General features: G+C 51.9%; 1 protein-coding gene across 15 annotated transcripts in view; it reads right to left on the reverse strand.

Annotated features, from left to right (window-relative positions):
* The window catches only part of PTPRS (protein tyrosine phosphatase, receptor type S), a 208,540-nt gene that overhangs the window by 134,036 nt on the left and 58,998 nt on the right, over positions 1–15,506 (reverse strand). For all 15 annotated transcript variants that reach the window (XM_019513459.1, XM_019513454.1, XM_019513453.1 and 12 more), the window contains exon 2: positions 7,792–7,959. In XM_019513459.1, the coding sequence (XP_019369004.1) occupies positions 7,792–7,879 (88 nt within the window). In that variant the 5' untranslated portion in view covers positions 7,880–7,959. The remainder of the gene's footprint in view (positions 1–7,791; positions 7,960–15,506) is intronic.

Consider the following 15,506-nt stretch of genomic DNA (forward strand, 5'->3'; position numbering starts at 1 on the left):
TCGTATGCAAGTGGGAGCACGTACTGGTAGGATTGAACTGACCCCTTTTCTAACTCCTCCGAGAACTTTGTAAAAGCAGTGGGGATGTTTTTGTTTGCTTTGTATTTTGGGTTGGGGGAGAGGAAGGGGAGGGGGAGTCACTTAATTAATTATGCAGAAAATGCAAAAACTACCATCCTCTGGATGAGTTTAAAATGAGGAGAAAACCCTTTCAGAATGGGGAGAAATTACTCCCCAAGGCGGCTGAAATTTCTCTTGCAACTTCAAAGGACAATAAATTATTCAAATTGCTCGCACCATTCCACTCTCTCCCCTGCTCTCTCCCCTTCTCAATTTTATGCTCCCGAGTCAATTAAAGGTTTGGGGGACTTAGGAGAAACTTCCCAGAAGGCTAAACTTTGTCATGCTTTTTTCCCACCCCTATGTATAAGCTTTGCTTTTCCTTCTTACCCCCAAAAGGAAGGAAAAGGCTCTGCCTGTCTGGGATCGGATGCTTTGTTCTCCCATCTCAACCATGCCCATCTGAAATTGCAGCTCACCTCAGCATCAAGACGAGACATACTCAATTCTATGCAAAAGACACCATGGACACAGCAGGTCAAACTGATTCCTTCCATCCCACTGCTTCCTTGCAGCGTCACCTGGTCAAGGATCCTCTGCAAGAGGCTCAAGCTATACTCAACAGCAGTTTTCCCTGGCAATAATTCGATCTGGGCTAGCCATGACCTCTGCCACAGCCCAGTGCAGCTCTTCTCAGTGACCCTGGCTGGGACGGCAGAAGCTGAAAGCGCTCCTACAGTGGGCATCATTACTATTGATTGGTATTACCATAAATCGAGGCCCAAACCAAGATTAAGGCTTCACTGTATAGCGGGCATGCCCATAGTAGAAGGCCTTGCCATGAAGAATTTCCAGCTTTATCAAAGGGTGGAAGGAAAAAAGAGGCAAAAAGAGATGAAAAAAAGGCAAAAAGAGATGAAGTCACACACAGGTAAATGCCAGGCAGGTTGGCATCTCACTCCAGCGCCCACTCACTAGATCCCATCATCTCTTCCTGATGGTTCTCGGTCCCTACAGCATCTCCAGATGTTAGAGGCAAAGGCTGAACTATTATGCACTGTTTATGCTGGAACTACATTGTGGCTCGGGATTTGGACCTGGTGTTTCACGTGCTCGTCAGGCCAGGCCTCTCTTGGTCTGCTATCTGGTACCAGGACAGCCTGTGCCAGGTTGTCAGTGGCTAAACTGGCACCCCCCACCTGGGCCAGCCTGGGTGAGGAAGGTGTGTGCAGGACTAAAAGCAAGACTTGTCCAAGGCCATCCATAGGAGGAGATGGGCACCGACGAAGAATCACCAGTGATGCACAACATTCAAAGTCGTAGCGGCCTTAGGACTGGCTTGGTTTGTTTTGCTTGTGAGATGCCATCAGCTCTTCTCCTGATTTCATCTGAGCACGTTCACAGAGCTATACATCACCAGAAGTTGGAGGCAGCTGCAGAGGAAGGCAGATGGAATGGCTTTCTTGGAGGTGGGAATTGGGGATACAAGGGACAGTGGGAGGGTAAAATGAATAATCAGCTGCAAGACAGGAAAAGAGAAGACACCGAGCACTTCACAGTCCCATGTGTCCCATGCTCCTTCAGCAGGGTGTGCAGCACCAAATCCAAATCTGGACTGATTGCCTTGCATGATGCTTGGCTTTCACTGCCAGATCACAGTCTCATGCTCTTCAGGCCAGCAAGGGGCTGAGAGATCCTGGAAGAGTCTCTGCTGTAGCGGCAGGTGCAGGTCATGACATAACCCATCATATCCTCCATATATTCATGCCAGTGTCCTGGTCAAACATGCCCTGTAAATAAAAAAGGACTGAAGGATATAATTTATATTAAGCTTGGAATGGATGAGTGCCAGGAATAGCTTGGTGTGAATTCTTGAAGTGTTTGCTGCAGGTATCCCTAGATCACTGGCCAGATGCATTTATATACATCTGCAAAGTATTCCCGTTGCCATTTCAAATGGGTGAGCTGCTTGCTCGAGCAGGGATCATTGTGCTTCAGCCCAGAGGTGGCTGCATCTCAGTGGCCGATAAAGAAATTGCAATATAGACACCTCCCAAGACAACAGCGTTGGCTGCACAGCACAACAGCAGCATCCCAGACAAAAGGTGCAAAATGCAGTACAGGATCACACAGTTTGCTCAGCAGGGTTTTCCAAAGCATGCAGTCCCTCCTCCCTGTAGCCACAATTTTCCAGTCCTGATCTATGCTATTTCTAGCATTTGAACAAAGCTCAATGGCAAGACCCCTTGACAGAAGTCCAGTTCCTCTACTGATGGACTCTCTCCTCCTGCAAACATTCATGGCAGGGTCTCCGATGCCCGCTGGCTGCAGCAGCCTCTGCGTGCACCTCATTAGGCATTAATCTAATAAATGCCTACAGGCCTCAGTGCAGCTAAGCGACCCCTTCCCCTACCAAAGCAGCTTTTCAGAAGATGAATAATTTCTTTCCCTGTTCCCACAAAAAAACCCGCAAACTTTTCTGTTTGATTTATTTAAATAATAATAATAATAATAATAATAATAATAATAATAATGCAATGACATCACTCGATTTATCCAGGCAAGGTTTAATTTAATCAGGCACTTAAGCAAGGTGAGACAGGCTTAATTCAGTGTCCTTGAGTGAGAAGGTGGTTGGTCTAGTCTCCTTGGCAAAGACAGACTGTAGCGTAGCGTGAGATGGGACAGGGGAGCAACTCAGCAGGAGCTAGACTGAGCCACGTATCTCCCTCCTAGAAAACCAAACTGGTGCAAGGCAGTGTTGGGACCCAGAGGCTTCTGGGCCCAGCTCAATAGTACCGGCACCTGGGAAGAGACTTTGCTGCCCACTTATTATAAGACCCATTATAATGTCATAGGGATGCAACAGCGGAGAGGCGAAGGAGCGGGGTGAGGAAGGGGCACAGCTCCAGTTGCTCTGCTATAAGTGCTCGGTGACTTGGGTAACAGTGCTCCACCCGGCTTCCCTTCTGAGCCAGTGCCACTGAGGCTCTTCATCCTCTTTCACTGCACTTCAGCCCCTGCGGGCAGAGGGAGTCTGTGCTCTGCCAGTTAAGTGCCACCACTCTTTCTCCCAGCAAACTGCTGTTAGGTGTCTCCTTCTTAATACCTGCCTCCCCTTCCAACCCCCCCCACTTCTCTCCACCCAGAGACCAATGCAGGCAGTTGCTCAACAGCTCTGCACCCCAAGTTTGGAAGGAGGAGCCCGTGCAGGGCAAACTAAGCTTGTAGGCAGCGAACATGCTACAAAAATGACTGATGTAAATACTGACTGGTAGTGCCAGTGCATCGGTGCAAACTGGTCCCAGTACACACAGTTTTAAGGAGAGAGCTGCCTTCCACCAACACCTTGCTGCTCCTTGAGAAACATCTCCTTATAGCCAGGGCTATCTTAATACACTCAACAGATGGAAAGCAATGAAGCTTGGTTTTACCAGGAAGCTTTTGTCATTGTGGCCCTCTTGGACAATCCCAAGGACTGAATCGGGGATGTTTCAGGATAAAAGCATGCATAGCCACAGGCTGAGCTAAAGAGCTGGGGTCTTCGGCTGTACTAGACTCACTGCCACAGTGGATTAGGCGAGGAAGGGAGCATGTAGTCAAGGGGCTACGTCTTCATACCGTTTCCAAAGACCAGCCTTAACACTGATCTTTACAGGCTTGTTTCCCTCCACCCGTCATCAACAGTCATTTCTTCGGATGCCTCCTCCGCCAAGAACAGGCAGGTCGCACTGCCATCTACCACCAGCCTCCACCCCTGCATGGTAGCAAGGCAGGAGCTGGGTTTAAAAGCACACCAGAGCCTTGCTGATTTGCACCCGCTGTGAATTACCGCATCCTGCAAACGACCAATGGATTAAGCACAATTAACAAGGGAAAGGGAGCCCGAGTAATGCATCATAAAACGGACCCTTTTTCTTTTATTTTGTCAATCGCAATTTAGTTTTAATTATTTATGGTAATACCGAGGAGCATGCTAGCAAGCATTCTACAATGTGATTTATCTAAAGGAGGAAACCTTAGTCATAAGTAATGCTCACTACTGCATCTGCTAGTAAATCTCTGCTGGGGAGAACTCCAGCTCTGTTTGCAAGATGCACCAATTAACAGGTCTCTACTGTAAAATGTAAAGGTTTAATCAATGAGAGAAATCCACTTTAACCGTAAACGCACTGATTTTGGTTATAAAGCTTACACAATTTTTCCAGGGTAAGTGGCTTTTTATCTGCAGCTGAGCACTTAAAACAAGCGCGTTGTTCCTTCAGGTAGGAGATGCATATCGACACCAGGTCTTGCGTGACCCCTCGCACTACACTGGCAAAAATGTGTTTGCACTACTCAGCAAGGGGGCTGTGGAGAGACTCTGTAATCTCCTGGGAATTGTATCCAGTAAGACAAATCGTATTTTGCATGTCCATGCATGCAGTAAGAGGCCCCAACATTTTAGCTGTGAAGGCAACAAGGCCCAAGTGGGAATCAGGAAATCTGGGTTCTCTCCCCAGTTCTACCACAAACCTGACCAAGTCACTCACAAATCCCCAAATCTTCCCTCTTTGAGAGCAATCGGGACTCGTAGCAGAGATGATATCTTTTATTAGACCAACAAGATTTTTGCAAAAAAAGATTCTTTAATTGCAAGCTTCTGGGCACAAATGCCCAGGAATTCAGGCACAGCAGAGGAAGAGGCATCCACGTCACAGGGGAAGAAAGCAAGAATAGTAGGCAGAGATCCCAGCTCTTTGCTACTAGCTTACCCTTTCCTCTTATGCACAGGAAGATGCTGCCATGCCAGAGTTGGGGGCCTGTCACTCTGATGGCTATAAAATCAGGGAACCCCGTACCCCTGCACAGGGAACTGGGAGAGGAAAAAGCAGGTCGCTGTTGCGGGCAAGCACCAGCCAAGTGGAAGCCAGCCAAGGGATTACATGAGAGGCAGCGCGACAGAGCCCAAGGCCATACAACAGGAGATGACATTGTCAGAGCAGAGTGATGGCTTCTCACGGCCTCAACAGTTGTGACAGACAAAGCTGTTTGCTGCATATATCCCATGCTAGGCAAAGCTACGGGCCCAGGCGGGTGTGGGCTGGGGCACTGCAAGTGACACTTGGTTGATGCTCCAAATTCGGGAGGCAACAACTCATCACCTTTGGTTTAGCATTCGCTGCAGTCTACAGTGCATCCCATCCAGCATCGAGTCACCAGTATCAAATTCTTGGGAATACACAGGTCACAACCTACCTGGGGTCCCGCACAGGCAGAAACTGTGACTTCTTCCCCTGCAGTTGGGGGAGGAGGAGGAAAATATCCTGCCCTGCCTTCTCTCTAGCAGCAGCCTGCAGGATGGAGGGGAAGCCCTGCTCCCCTACCCCCTCTCCTAGGAGCCTAGGCAGAGAGACGTCAAAACACCCCCCACCCGCAGAGCGGCCCACGCCAGACACGCAGCCTGAAGGTCAGGGTGAAGTGGCCTGCGTCGTTCCCGGGGAGCCGTCTTGCATATAAATTGGTACCCGGAGAATACACCCAGGGAAAGCAAAATATAGCACACACCCACACAAAGCCTCACCGCCTGGGACCCAAGGACACTGCAGAGTTACAGGGAAGGGAAACCAGGCAGCTTCTTGGCAAGCAGCAGCAAAGGTGTCTGTTTGGTGATGACAGTCACCAGCCTGACTCGGTCCACTCAACAGGTCCCTCCTGCCACCTAGCCAGCCGCAGTCACTCCTGAATACCTAACACACCTCTGAGAGCAAGCCCCAATTTCCATCCAGCCCTGCAGCAGTGCTCTGCAGTTGTACGGCAGCTTACGGGATCTCAAAGCTCTTCAAAAATACCCCGCGACTGAGCCTCGCCCCACAGATCCCCTGCAGTGGGCAGATGGGAAAACCAAGGCTGCGGGGAGGTTAAGGGGCAGGGACCCATCAGTCAAGTGGAGCAGCTGGCGTCAGTGGGGTTGTGCGGGGCTCAACTCCTATACACATTTAAACAACCGTGTGACTTTCACAGGTGCTCAGCACCCACGTTACACAAATCCATGCATGTGCGTACACGCCACACACACACACACACACAGCCCTTGGATTTGTGCATACACATATACTGAGTGTTTGCGCGTGCAAAACTGCCTGCAGGCTTAAAAACACGGGCTTAGGGAACTTGCTCCGGGTCACAGCACGTCAGCAGCAGGTACAGAGCTCAGGGGTCCTGACAGCCGGGCTATTTTAAGTAGCAAATCGTGAGTACATGCACATATACACACACACGACTCAACCTAGGACTCCCGATTCTATTCTTAGTCTCCTGCTTTAACCACTGGACCCTACTTGCCCTTAGCATGGACACACAGACTGCCCAGCAATGTGGCTGGCCCACGAACAGTACGTCTACATTGCAAAGAGTAGAGACGCAGTTTGTGTGGGCATCCCCGCACGGTGTTAATGTAGTCGTGTCAGGTACCGACAATGAGTGCAGCCCGCAGCTACCCAAGGTTCAATGTCAGCTGAGTCAATGCTCAGGAAGATCATCGCCCTGATCTCCAGGCTGCTGCAACTTCCGCTCATCAGTACCCAAGCTGGCTACAGTCAGTCTATGGGAGCTACAACTGCACCGTTGAATTGCAGCAGACATACTCAGGGTGATGTACCAGGTGGTGGCCCAATTCTGAACCTCCTGGAGGGCCAGCTCACCTCTCACCCCTTATGACTTGAGGATAGTAAAATGAAAGGCCTTATTGTCCTTCCATATAGGCACAAGCCTCCCTGCATGGATGGGCTGTCGGGTAAATAGCAGAGAGATGAGCGTAGTGCTACAGGATGGCAAAGCCCTGGCCACATCCACACCTGAGAAGACAGGGCACACGACAGCCAAAGGTCCTGCTATCCCTGCGATCCCCTGAGAACGCATCCTCTTAATAAACCCCAATAATGAAGCAATTGTGTTAAAAGCTGCCCCGGACTGTGCTGACCAGAGCAGTCCCCTCACCAGCTTCGAGCAGCTTTGCTAGGGGAGAAGAAAAGTTATAATTCGATCAGCCTGGAGATGTATATTCCTGCTGCCCCCCACCCCGCGACTGGCTTTCACGCTAAGGAGCCTTACAGGCAAGGTGCTGCTGTTTGGCAGAGACGTATTTGAAAGGCAGAGAAGATACAAAACGGCATTACTCTGGCTCCGGCTGAGTCGGGGGGTGGTGCAACAAAACCTTTGCTTCGGATGCTGGTTTCAGTCCCACCATTGTCAGCTCTGGACCACAGGCTGTTAGTGCCTGACAGATGCTGGGGGGCAGAAAGGGACAGGACTACATGAAAGGAGTTTGCTGGGTCTCTGCATGCTCCACGTATCAGTACCCAAGCTAGAACGGGTATGGACAGACAACAGGATCAATCTCAATAGGTATCAGCACACTACTTGCCCCCCTCCCAATTTGGGAGTCTCAGGGGAGATTGCATGGATTAAACGGGCTATGGAGACTCGCCAAAGTGACTTGCAGGGCAGCAATGATGATCTCATGGGTAGGGCAACAGTTGGAGGGCTGCAGACTCGTGAACTAGGGATAAGCAAAAGCTCTGGGGAGCGGGGTGGGGGGGGGGGGATGTAGGAACCAGCCATTTAAAAAAAAGACAATGCTGCTGGTCACCAGGCCTTCTCCATCCCTGAGTGAGCTGCGTCCCCCCATTGCACGGGGAAGCAAGGTGGCACGAGGGAGGCCGGAGCAAAGGGGCAGGAGGGGTCACTTACTTTCAGCCACGCAAGCAATCAGGAGCAAGGACAGGAGGGTCACGAGAGGGATGAACGAAGACATTCCAGGGCCGGGAAGGATGCTCATTCTTGGCAACGACCTCTGGCCCCCGCCGGGAAGGCTCCAGGTCAGCAAAGCTCGTGGCGTCTCCGAAGCGACGTCAGCACCTGTGGACACAAGAGGAGCGGGCGGTTAGAAGGGCTGGGAGCAAACGTGAGCCTCTGTGGGAAGGAGAGACCTGGGCACGGCCCCTCCTCAGGAGCCGCGTGGAATAGCTGATGGATTAGCTTGATGCATCCGGGCTCGTGGCTTCGGTAGATAAATAGCAAGCCGCTCACAGGCACGCACTCAAGGGAAGGGCCAAGGGCAGGAGATGAGAGGAGAGAGCAGGCAGGAGGCAAAGGCCCCTGCAGAGCCAGGGTGTAAAGTCGAATCCACCCACCCTCCCTCCCCAGACCCCACAGAAAGGCAGCATCGAGCAACCAGCGCACCAGGCAACGGGGTGTGCAATGATCCGACCCAATGGGCCCCGAGACCCTCTGCCAGGGGGATTTTCCACACTTGCAAATGCAAAAAAAATGTGAGAAAGAAAAAACCCAGGAGGAGGGGAGCAAGGAAGCGGGGGACTGGGATGGTTTTCCCCACCATGCCCATCTTTGACAGCTGCTGCTGAAGCTGTGTGCGCCTGGGGAGAGATCTTCTCCCCTCTCAGCCAGGCCCTCTGAGCAGCACAGCCATCACCTGCGGGCAAGTAAGTACCAATCCCACTGCTGTGCAAGCACCTGGGGCATCCGCAAAAATTGTCCCTAGACTATAAATGCAGGGAGGGGAGAGGCCTCCAGGTCTGACTGCCTCCTCCCTGACAGCTGTGCCTCTCTGCCTCAGTTTCTCCGTCTGTAAATGGGGTTCATGATCCATCCTCACCTCACAGGGCTCAGGAGTCAAGTTGGTCGATCTGAGCCAGACCGTAACATAAGCATCTAACCCCGGTGTCGACAAAGGATGGTGCAGGAGAGGCGGGAGCAAATCCTTGCTCAATCAGTTATTCAGCAACCACGATCGCAAAAGCACATTAGAAACATTTGGGGCAACGTTCTCCTCTCCAGATGCTTATTACAGTACAGAAGCGGGTGTTGGGGTCTGGTCCTGGCTGTGAGACCTTAAGTGCCCAGGCAAGACTTACAGGTGCACAGCCACCGGAGGATGACGTGGGGCACGTCTGCTCCACCGTGCCCATTCTGCCCCCTCCCCTGGAGCTGCACCATGGGAGGAGGTTGCTGGCACAAGAGCTGCCTCCTCCAAGCCCCGGACAGCCAGTGGTTCAGGGACAGCGGGATGTGCAAACTGGCTACTTATGGCCAGACGCTTTTCCCTTTGCACCATGGAAGTGGCAGGCAGGGGCCATACTCGCAGCAGCAGAGCTATCAATAGCTCGAACACTTTCTCTAGCTTGAAAGTCAGGCTTTGCCTCTGAAAACACAGAAAGAGAAAGACAGCAGCCGTCTCCGAGCAGAGCCGTCAGCGGACGTGCCAGCTGTTTGACTACAAACAGGCCCGAGATGCTAGGACAAAGGGGAAGGATTTGCTTTTAACAAAGGATCCCCTTAGATCTGGGGAAGGCTCTTTCCTGCTGGAAGTTCCCTCCTTTAAGAACAAACACACAACAGGGTTTACTGCCCTTTGGAAAAGCAGAGGGAGATAGAGATTTTGCAGCGACTAAAGGCTTTAAAAGGGATATGCTGGAACCTAGCCCCTCCGAAAGCTATCACAGTCCCAAATCAGCAGGAGACGCCGTCGAAACGGGCGTTTTAATCCGGCTGTGCTAGTAAAACATCAAGGCGGTGTTTTTAGAGAATTAAGAAGGAAAATATGAAGGATCATAAATATTACAGCCTGGGAAGTTCAACCCCCCAGAGCAGCATCCGCCCAACAGGCAATGCTGGGCTCGTCCTTCTTAGATCAGAGCACGCTCCATGCGCGTTGTCAGCAGGGCTCCTGGTTTCCTCCGATTTAAAAAAATCCCCAATTTTCGGATGGAAAAAAAAAAAAGTAACCCGAAAGCCACGTTTCCAAGGTTAAAATGAAACGCCACTAGTAGATAGATACATATATAACGGTGTTTCATTCTGATCGTGGAAAAATGTGGATTTGGGGTTACTTTTGTTTAAACCGAGAATTGGGTTGTATTTTTTTTTTTTTAATCAGAGAAAACCAGGACTCCTGGCTGTCAGTCTCTCTCTTTGATGGCTTTTTAAGCCAACGTTGGGTGGGGAGGAGGCTGGAAGGAGTGCGTGGGTATGTACGTCTGCGAGACACGGGAAAGGATGGCTTGGCCGTGGGGGTTATTCTGAAATGTTTGTTCTGCGAGAAAAGCACAGCAAGGCGAGAGGCAAACTTAACAGGCAGGTTTCATAGGGCCCTTGGGCTAGGAACAATGGGGGAGCGTGTGTGTTTTGTGGTTTTGTTTCTGGGTTGGTTTATTTATTTATTTATTTTTTTAAATAGAGGCAGGCAGAGTTCGCGGCCATTATGAATAGTTGTGATGGCAACTGTTCATTACGGGCGGGCTGCGCTGTAAATGCCGCACGACGTCAATCGAATCAAGTTGCTTTCAGCCGGGTTCCTTTTCTCGCTCCCTTGCTAACCGTGATCGAGTAGCTTCTGCGCCCCGGCAGCTGGGAGGGATTTCTCCCAACTCGACGCTTTTCGGCGCTTAACATTTCAATCCTGGGCTTGCTCATCCTGCCACTGAGAAGTTCAGCTTGTATTTATCTAAGTGCAATCCCCCTGCGGTCCGAAGAAGCGCTGTTAGCGGTCTCCGTGCGACTCTGAACGCAGAGCCAGGCGCCTCCTTCAGCCCAGAGCCGAGAAGCAACACCGCCCCCCACAAAAATGCTCCCCTCTTGCCCCCAACCCTTCCCCGAGAAACGGCAATTAGCTCAGACAAGTCATCTGGCATGGTCTGCCGGACCTGAACTGCGGGGGTGGGAGGGATGCCCAGCAGCCCTGCGCTTCCAGGCCTTGGGATGCGTTTCATGCCGCATAATGGGCTGGTGATGGGGATGCTGCAACAGCGCCGGGATTAGAGAATGAGATGCCAGAGGGTGACACTTCCGCTCTGGTGCTAATGTGCTTCCCGAAGCCCTTGACGGAGATGGAAAGTGCTGGCAGAGATATTAGGACACGTCAACCTCAATCCAGCAACTCATCCTTCAGAGCAGGTACGTCACCGGGCTTGTCTCCCCCTGGACGCAGGATAATCAGGATGGCGAGATGTGCACCCATCCGGATCCCTGGGCAAACAAAGGGGAGGCTCAGGAGGAGGCGAAGGCAGCCAAAGCTGCTCTGTTTTCTTGCTATCCTTTGCACAATGGCTCCTGGCAGTGGCAGCCCTGGAACGGGGTGGGCTCACGAATCCGGGTGCCAGAGTCTCCACTCCCGAGCCCCCAGGTCTTTCTTTCACAGGCTCCTGGACTGTCACACCAGCACATGCCAACGGTACATCTGGGCTGCTTGCCGGACCCGTGGGAAAAGGCGTACGCCCTCACGCTGCACCCAAACCCACGTCGTTTCAGGCACGGACATTTCTTCCTGCCCTCAAGCAGGTGGAAGATGACGCCCTGAAGAATGAAAGCTGCTGACCCTAATAATAAAGATCCTTGTTATTTGTATTCCCGGCAGCTTTCCCATATACATGCACACTATTTGGGTTCAGCTGGCAGGCCTCTCTCACCCCCGACATGGGTACGGGCAGTTGGGAGCTGCCGTGAGTAATGCTCACATCATACTGATTTCATCACATCCCGTCTCCCGCCCTGTGTCTGTACACGGTCTGCCTTCTCGAAGTGCTTTGGACAGGCGTCTGGTTATCCTGCCAGCCTGGAAAGCACCCAGCCAACCTATCGGCACTGCAGAAAATAGGTGCAACAGCAGGTCTCGTACAGTTCTTCTGCCCTGGAAAGTCTAACAAGTGCCTATGACCTTCTACGGCTCAGGCAGGGCCGACGTTCGTCAAGCTTGATTAGACAATGCTGTTGGGTGAAGCTCAGGCCCAAAGCCCGGTCCGAGCTCTACTATGCGTACAAGAAAAGAGACCGATTACAGTTAAAAACCCCCTTTAAACTTGTTCTTTTCTTGGCCTTCCCCAGTGCCTCTGACCTTTTGTGGTTTGCAGAGTGCAAGCTATTTTTGCATGCCTTGTACAGCACTGTGCACATGGCCAGACTTACTACATTTAGCCTGGTTTGCTGCAAATAGCCTGACAGAGCGGCCCCAAACAACTGGCCCGGACAAGGGAGGCTGGGATTTGCAGAGACCTCAGGGAAGCCGGCTGTAAGGGTAAAATTCTCCAAAGCACCTAGACTGACTTAATCACTTAAGTCCCAATGAGAATCAAAGGGACTTAGGCTAAGCCACTAAGGTGCTTTTGGCTATTTTACTCCCATTGACTCCCATTGCACTGGGAGTTGGGCAGTTAAACTCCCTTAAGCTACTTTGAAAATCCCAGCCAGGGGATCGAGGAGGAGGGGTTTATCTAGGGACCAGCGCAACCAGCACCGTTCTCAGCAGGAAATTAAATTCTGGCCACCTAACGAGGGATGGCGTTGCAAACTCTGCTAGTAGCAATCATGCTCAAACTACTCCGGCCCCGAACTGGTGGCTGTAGGACAGGCGATGAATCCAAAGCTGTCCCAAACTATGAAACGTCTCTTCTTTCCCTTGAATACTAAATACAAGAGTTATATTGCCCAGGTGAGTTGGGGGGAAGGGGACCTAAACAATTAATCCCATAAAGAAAATCCTGTCCACTTTACAGGATCTGAAATGAAACCCGTGTTTCCTTTTTTTCCTCCAGAACGAATGCCAATGTTTCAAACTTGAGATGAAAATAAAATTGCAGGGAACGTGGAGGTGAAATGCTATATGAAACGGAAGAGGGAAGTGCTCACACACACAAAAAAACTTTCCCCTGGCCCTTGCCACCACGATGAGCTTTTTCCATTTTCTGGGACATTGCTCCTGTGCAGCCCTAACAGTCTATTATAGCCAGCACCGTCCAGGCAAGGGGCCGCACGGGGAACTTCCCTCCTCCTCCTGGCGTTGTTGCTTCGGTTTTTACTGCACGTTAATAAAGGGCAATGGGTCACCTCATTTCCTGCACCGACAAGCTTTTTCGTACAAAAAAGGCTTTTAGCACATCAACCACCCAGCCTCATCTCCTCGCCAAAAATGAAATATGACATCTAAACAACCGGCCGTGCGTTCCTCTCTCCCTGCTCCTTTCCGAGTCAGTGTGGTCTGACCCACCCAAGCAACCCAATCGAGACGTGACCCAAAACGCCAGCGGGTTGCGTGATGCGGGCATCTGCTCGCTTGGAGCCGATCTGAAAGTCCCCAGCAGGCAACCCAGTTGGCGGGCAGTCTCGCCGGGTCTCTCTCCGCGCGTGGGTCCCTCTAACGCTCCAAAAGCAGGTCTCTGTTGGGGCACTTTGAAGCCACGGAGAAGCCACCGCTGAGACTGGGGCTGGCGTGCAATTGTTGCACCTAGATTGCCATCTCCGGGCCCCTGGGTGGCAACATGCAATTCTCACTGCTCAATTAACTAGCAATCCTTAAGAGCACAAGCAAGACCTCGCACCAATGCCAAGCACAGCTGGCATTCATTTGCATGCCCTTCCCCTCACAACAGGGAAACAAATGCACTCTGGACGTCCCCGTTCCCACTGAATCCAGCAAAGGGAAAAGTGGGCTCTGCCGCCCAGCAAGTCCTGGCCTGGAGCTCTCCTGTGTGCTGATCCCAACCAAGATGCACATTGCTTCCCACCCAGGGTGACCAGCAACACCATCCTCAGAGGGGACCGCCGAGTTTTTCAGAGGCAGCAGGCTCAATACAAGTATTTCCAACAACACGGAGGCATCCAAAGCCCTGCGTGCTTCCAAAATAAATAAATGAAACCCCCAAGGCAAACCTAGATTTTCCAAAGTAATTAGTGGGTTTGGTTGCCCCACTCAAGATGCCATGCAGAGGACGGAGACACAGTCACATTGCATGGAAAAAATCAAGCCCTTCCCCTAGAAATCAAGGCCCTCAAACAAAAACCCAAATTCCACAAACCCCTTTGGAAAATGCAAGCCACAGGTTTCAGCTCCCGGGGGTGGATCCAGACAGTCTTGGAGCAACCAGCAAAGCCCCTCAGTGGATACAGCGGTAACGCCACGCTCCGATCTCTCCAAACTAATTTACCAAAGGCAGGAAGGTTATCCTCCATGGAGAAACTGAGGCAGAGAGAGGGAGAGACAGACCTTCGATCATGGTAATACGCCTGCCACCTATACAGCTCATTTCCGTCACGGGTCTCAAGCCACTTAAAGTAAAGATCACATCCATTTTACAGATGAGCTGCGGTGCAGCGAGGGAGAGGACTTGCCTAAAGTTGCCCATCAGGAAAGGGGCAGAGCCAGGGGTATAAGGCAGATCTGCTTACTCCCGGTCCCTTTCTCCAGACTTTGCTTCCAATTGGGGTTGTCTGCACTCACGGCCCAGCTCCGTGCAAACATTGAATCAGCCCAGCTCTGACCCTACGCAACAGGGGCAATGGGACCAGGGAAGGGGTGTCATGCTCTTTGCTCTCCACAGCTGCTGCAGGGCATCCAGGTATGCAGAGAGTTAAACTACAGCTGGGGAGGGAGGCAGGCAGGAGAGGTCTGAGCTGTGTTTAAATCGTCAGGAGAAATGAATTTCCCCCCCGTCTTCCCTACGGTGACAGCTCTGACAAGTGGTGATGAATTTGCTGTGTCCACTACATGTTTAGCAGGTGCAGGGTAGCGTGGAAAGGGGGCAGAGGAAACAGCCACTGCGGCCACAGAGAGGACTTGCAGAGCGGCTGGATCAGCAAAGGATGGGAGAAGAACCGGGGAAGCGCCAGTCCCGCTTGCAAGGCCAGGCTGTGCCCGCCTTGCCAAATGCAAATACGTACCACGGCAGCGCCGGCTTGCTCGGCGCAGCAGCCCTGCTGACACGAAGGCAGGAGGACCCAGAACGACCCCTTGCGCTATAACGAAGCCCACGGCAAGCATGCCGCCCCCCGCTGCCGCCAGGTATCAGCTGCACATCTGCAGCGTCTCTTTGGAGAGAGACCTGAGTGAGACAGGCTACGGTTCCCGGAGACTCGCCAGCATCATGCCTTGAACAGAGCCGAGCTGCGGCTCCCCTACACCAGCCCTCTCCCCTACACCGCATCTGCCTTTCCTTGCTCCTTTCAGCCGGGGTGCTGAGCAGCCCCAGAGGAGACGGCCCGGAGACGCCAGAGCTAGGGAAGGAACGGGCACTGCTGGTGTCGCCTGGGATAGCGCAGACCTGCCCAGGACACTGCACAGTCACCTACAGCAGTGGAAAGCAGGCTCGAAACAGCCCAGCTGGGCAGCTTTCTTCTGCACTGATGGAAATGACAGCACAAGGCGCAAGGCAGTGTAGAAGCAGGCCCACAGCATCCTCCCCACCCCCTCGTCTCTCTCTCTCGTGCGTACACACAGACATGAGACCCTTCAGCATTTACCAACAAATCACTCCAGATCAGTGCTGAGCTGCTGACAGCATTGGGGATGACATCGCCTTTTGGCTCACTTTAATACTTTGCATTTCTTGTACAGCATTTCTCCGTCTCATTTTTTCCTCCCTTTTTTTTTTTTTTTTTTTTTTTTTTTTTTTTTTTTT

The sequence above is a fragment of the Gavialis gangeticus genome, unplaced genomic scaffold (assembly GCF_001723915.1).
Source record: "Gavialis gangeticus isolate Ggan-Ray unplaced genomic scaffold, GavGan_comp1, whole genome shotgun sequence".
Lineage (NCBI taxonomy): Eukaryota > Metazoa > Chordata > Crocodylia > Gavialidae > Gavialis > Gavialis gangeticus.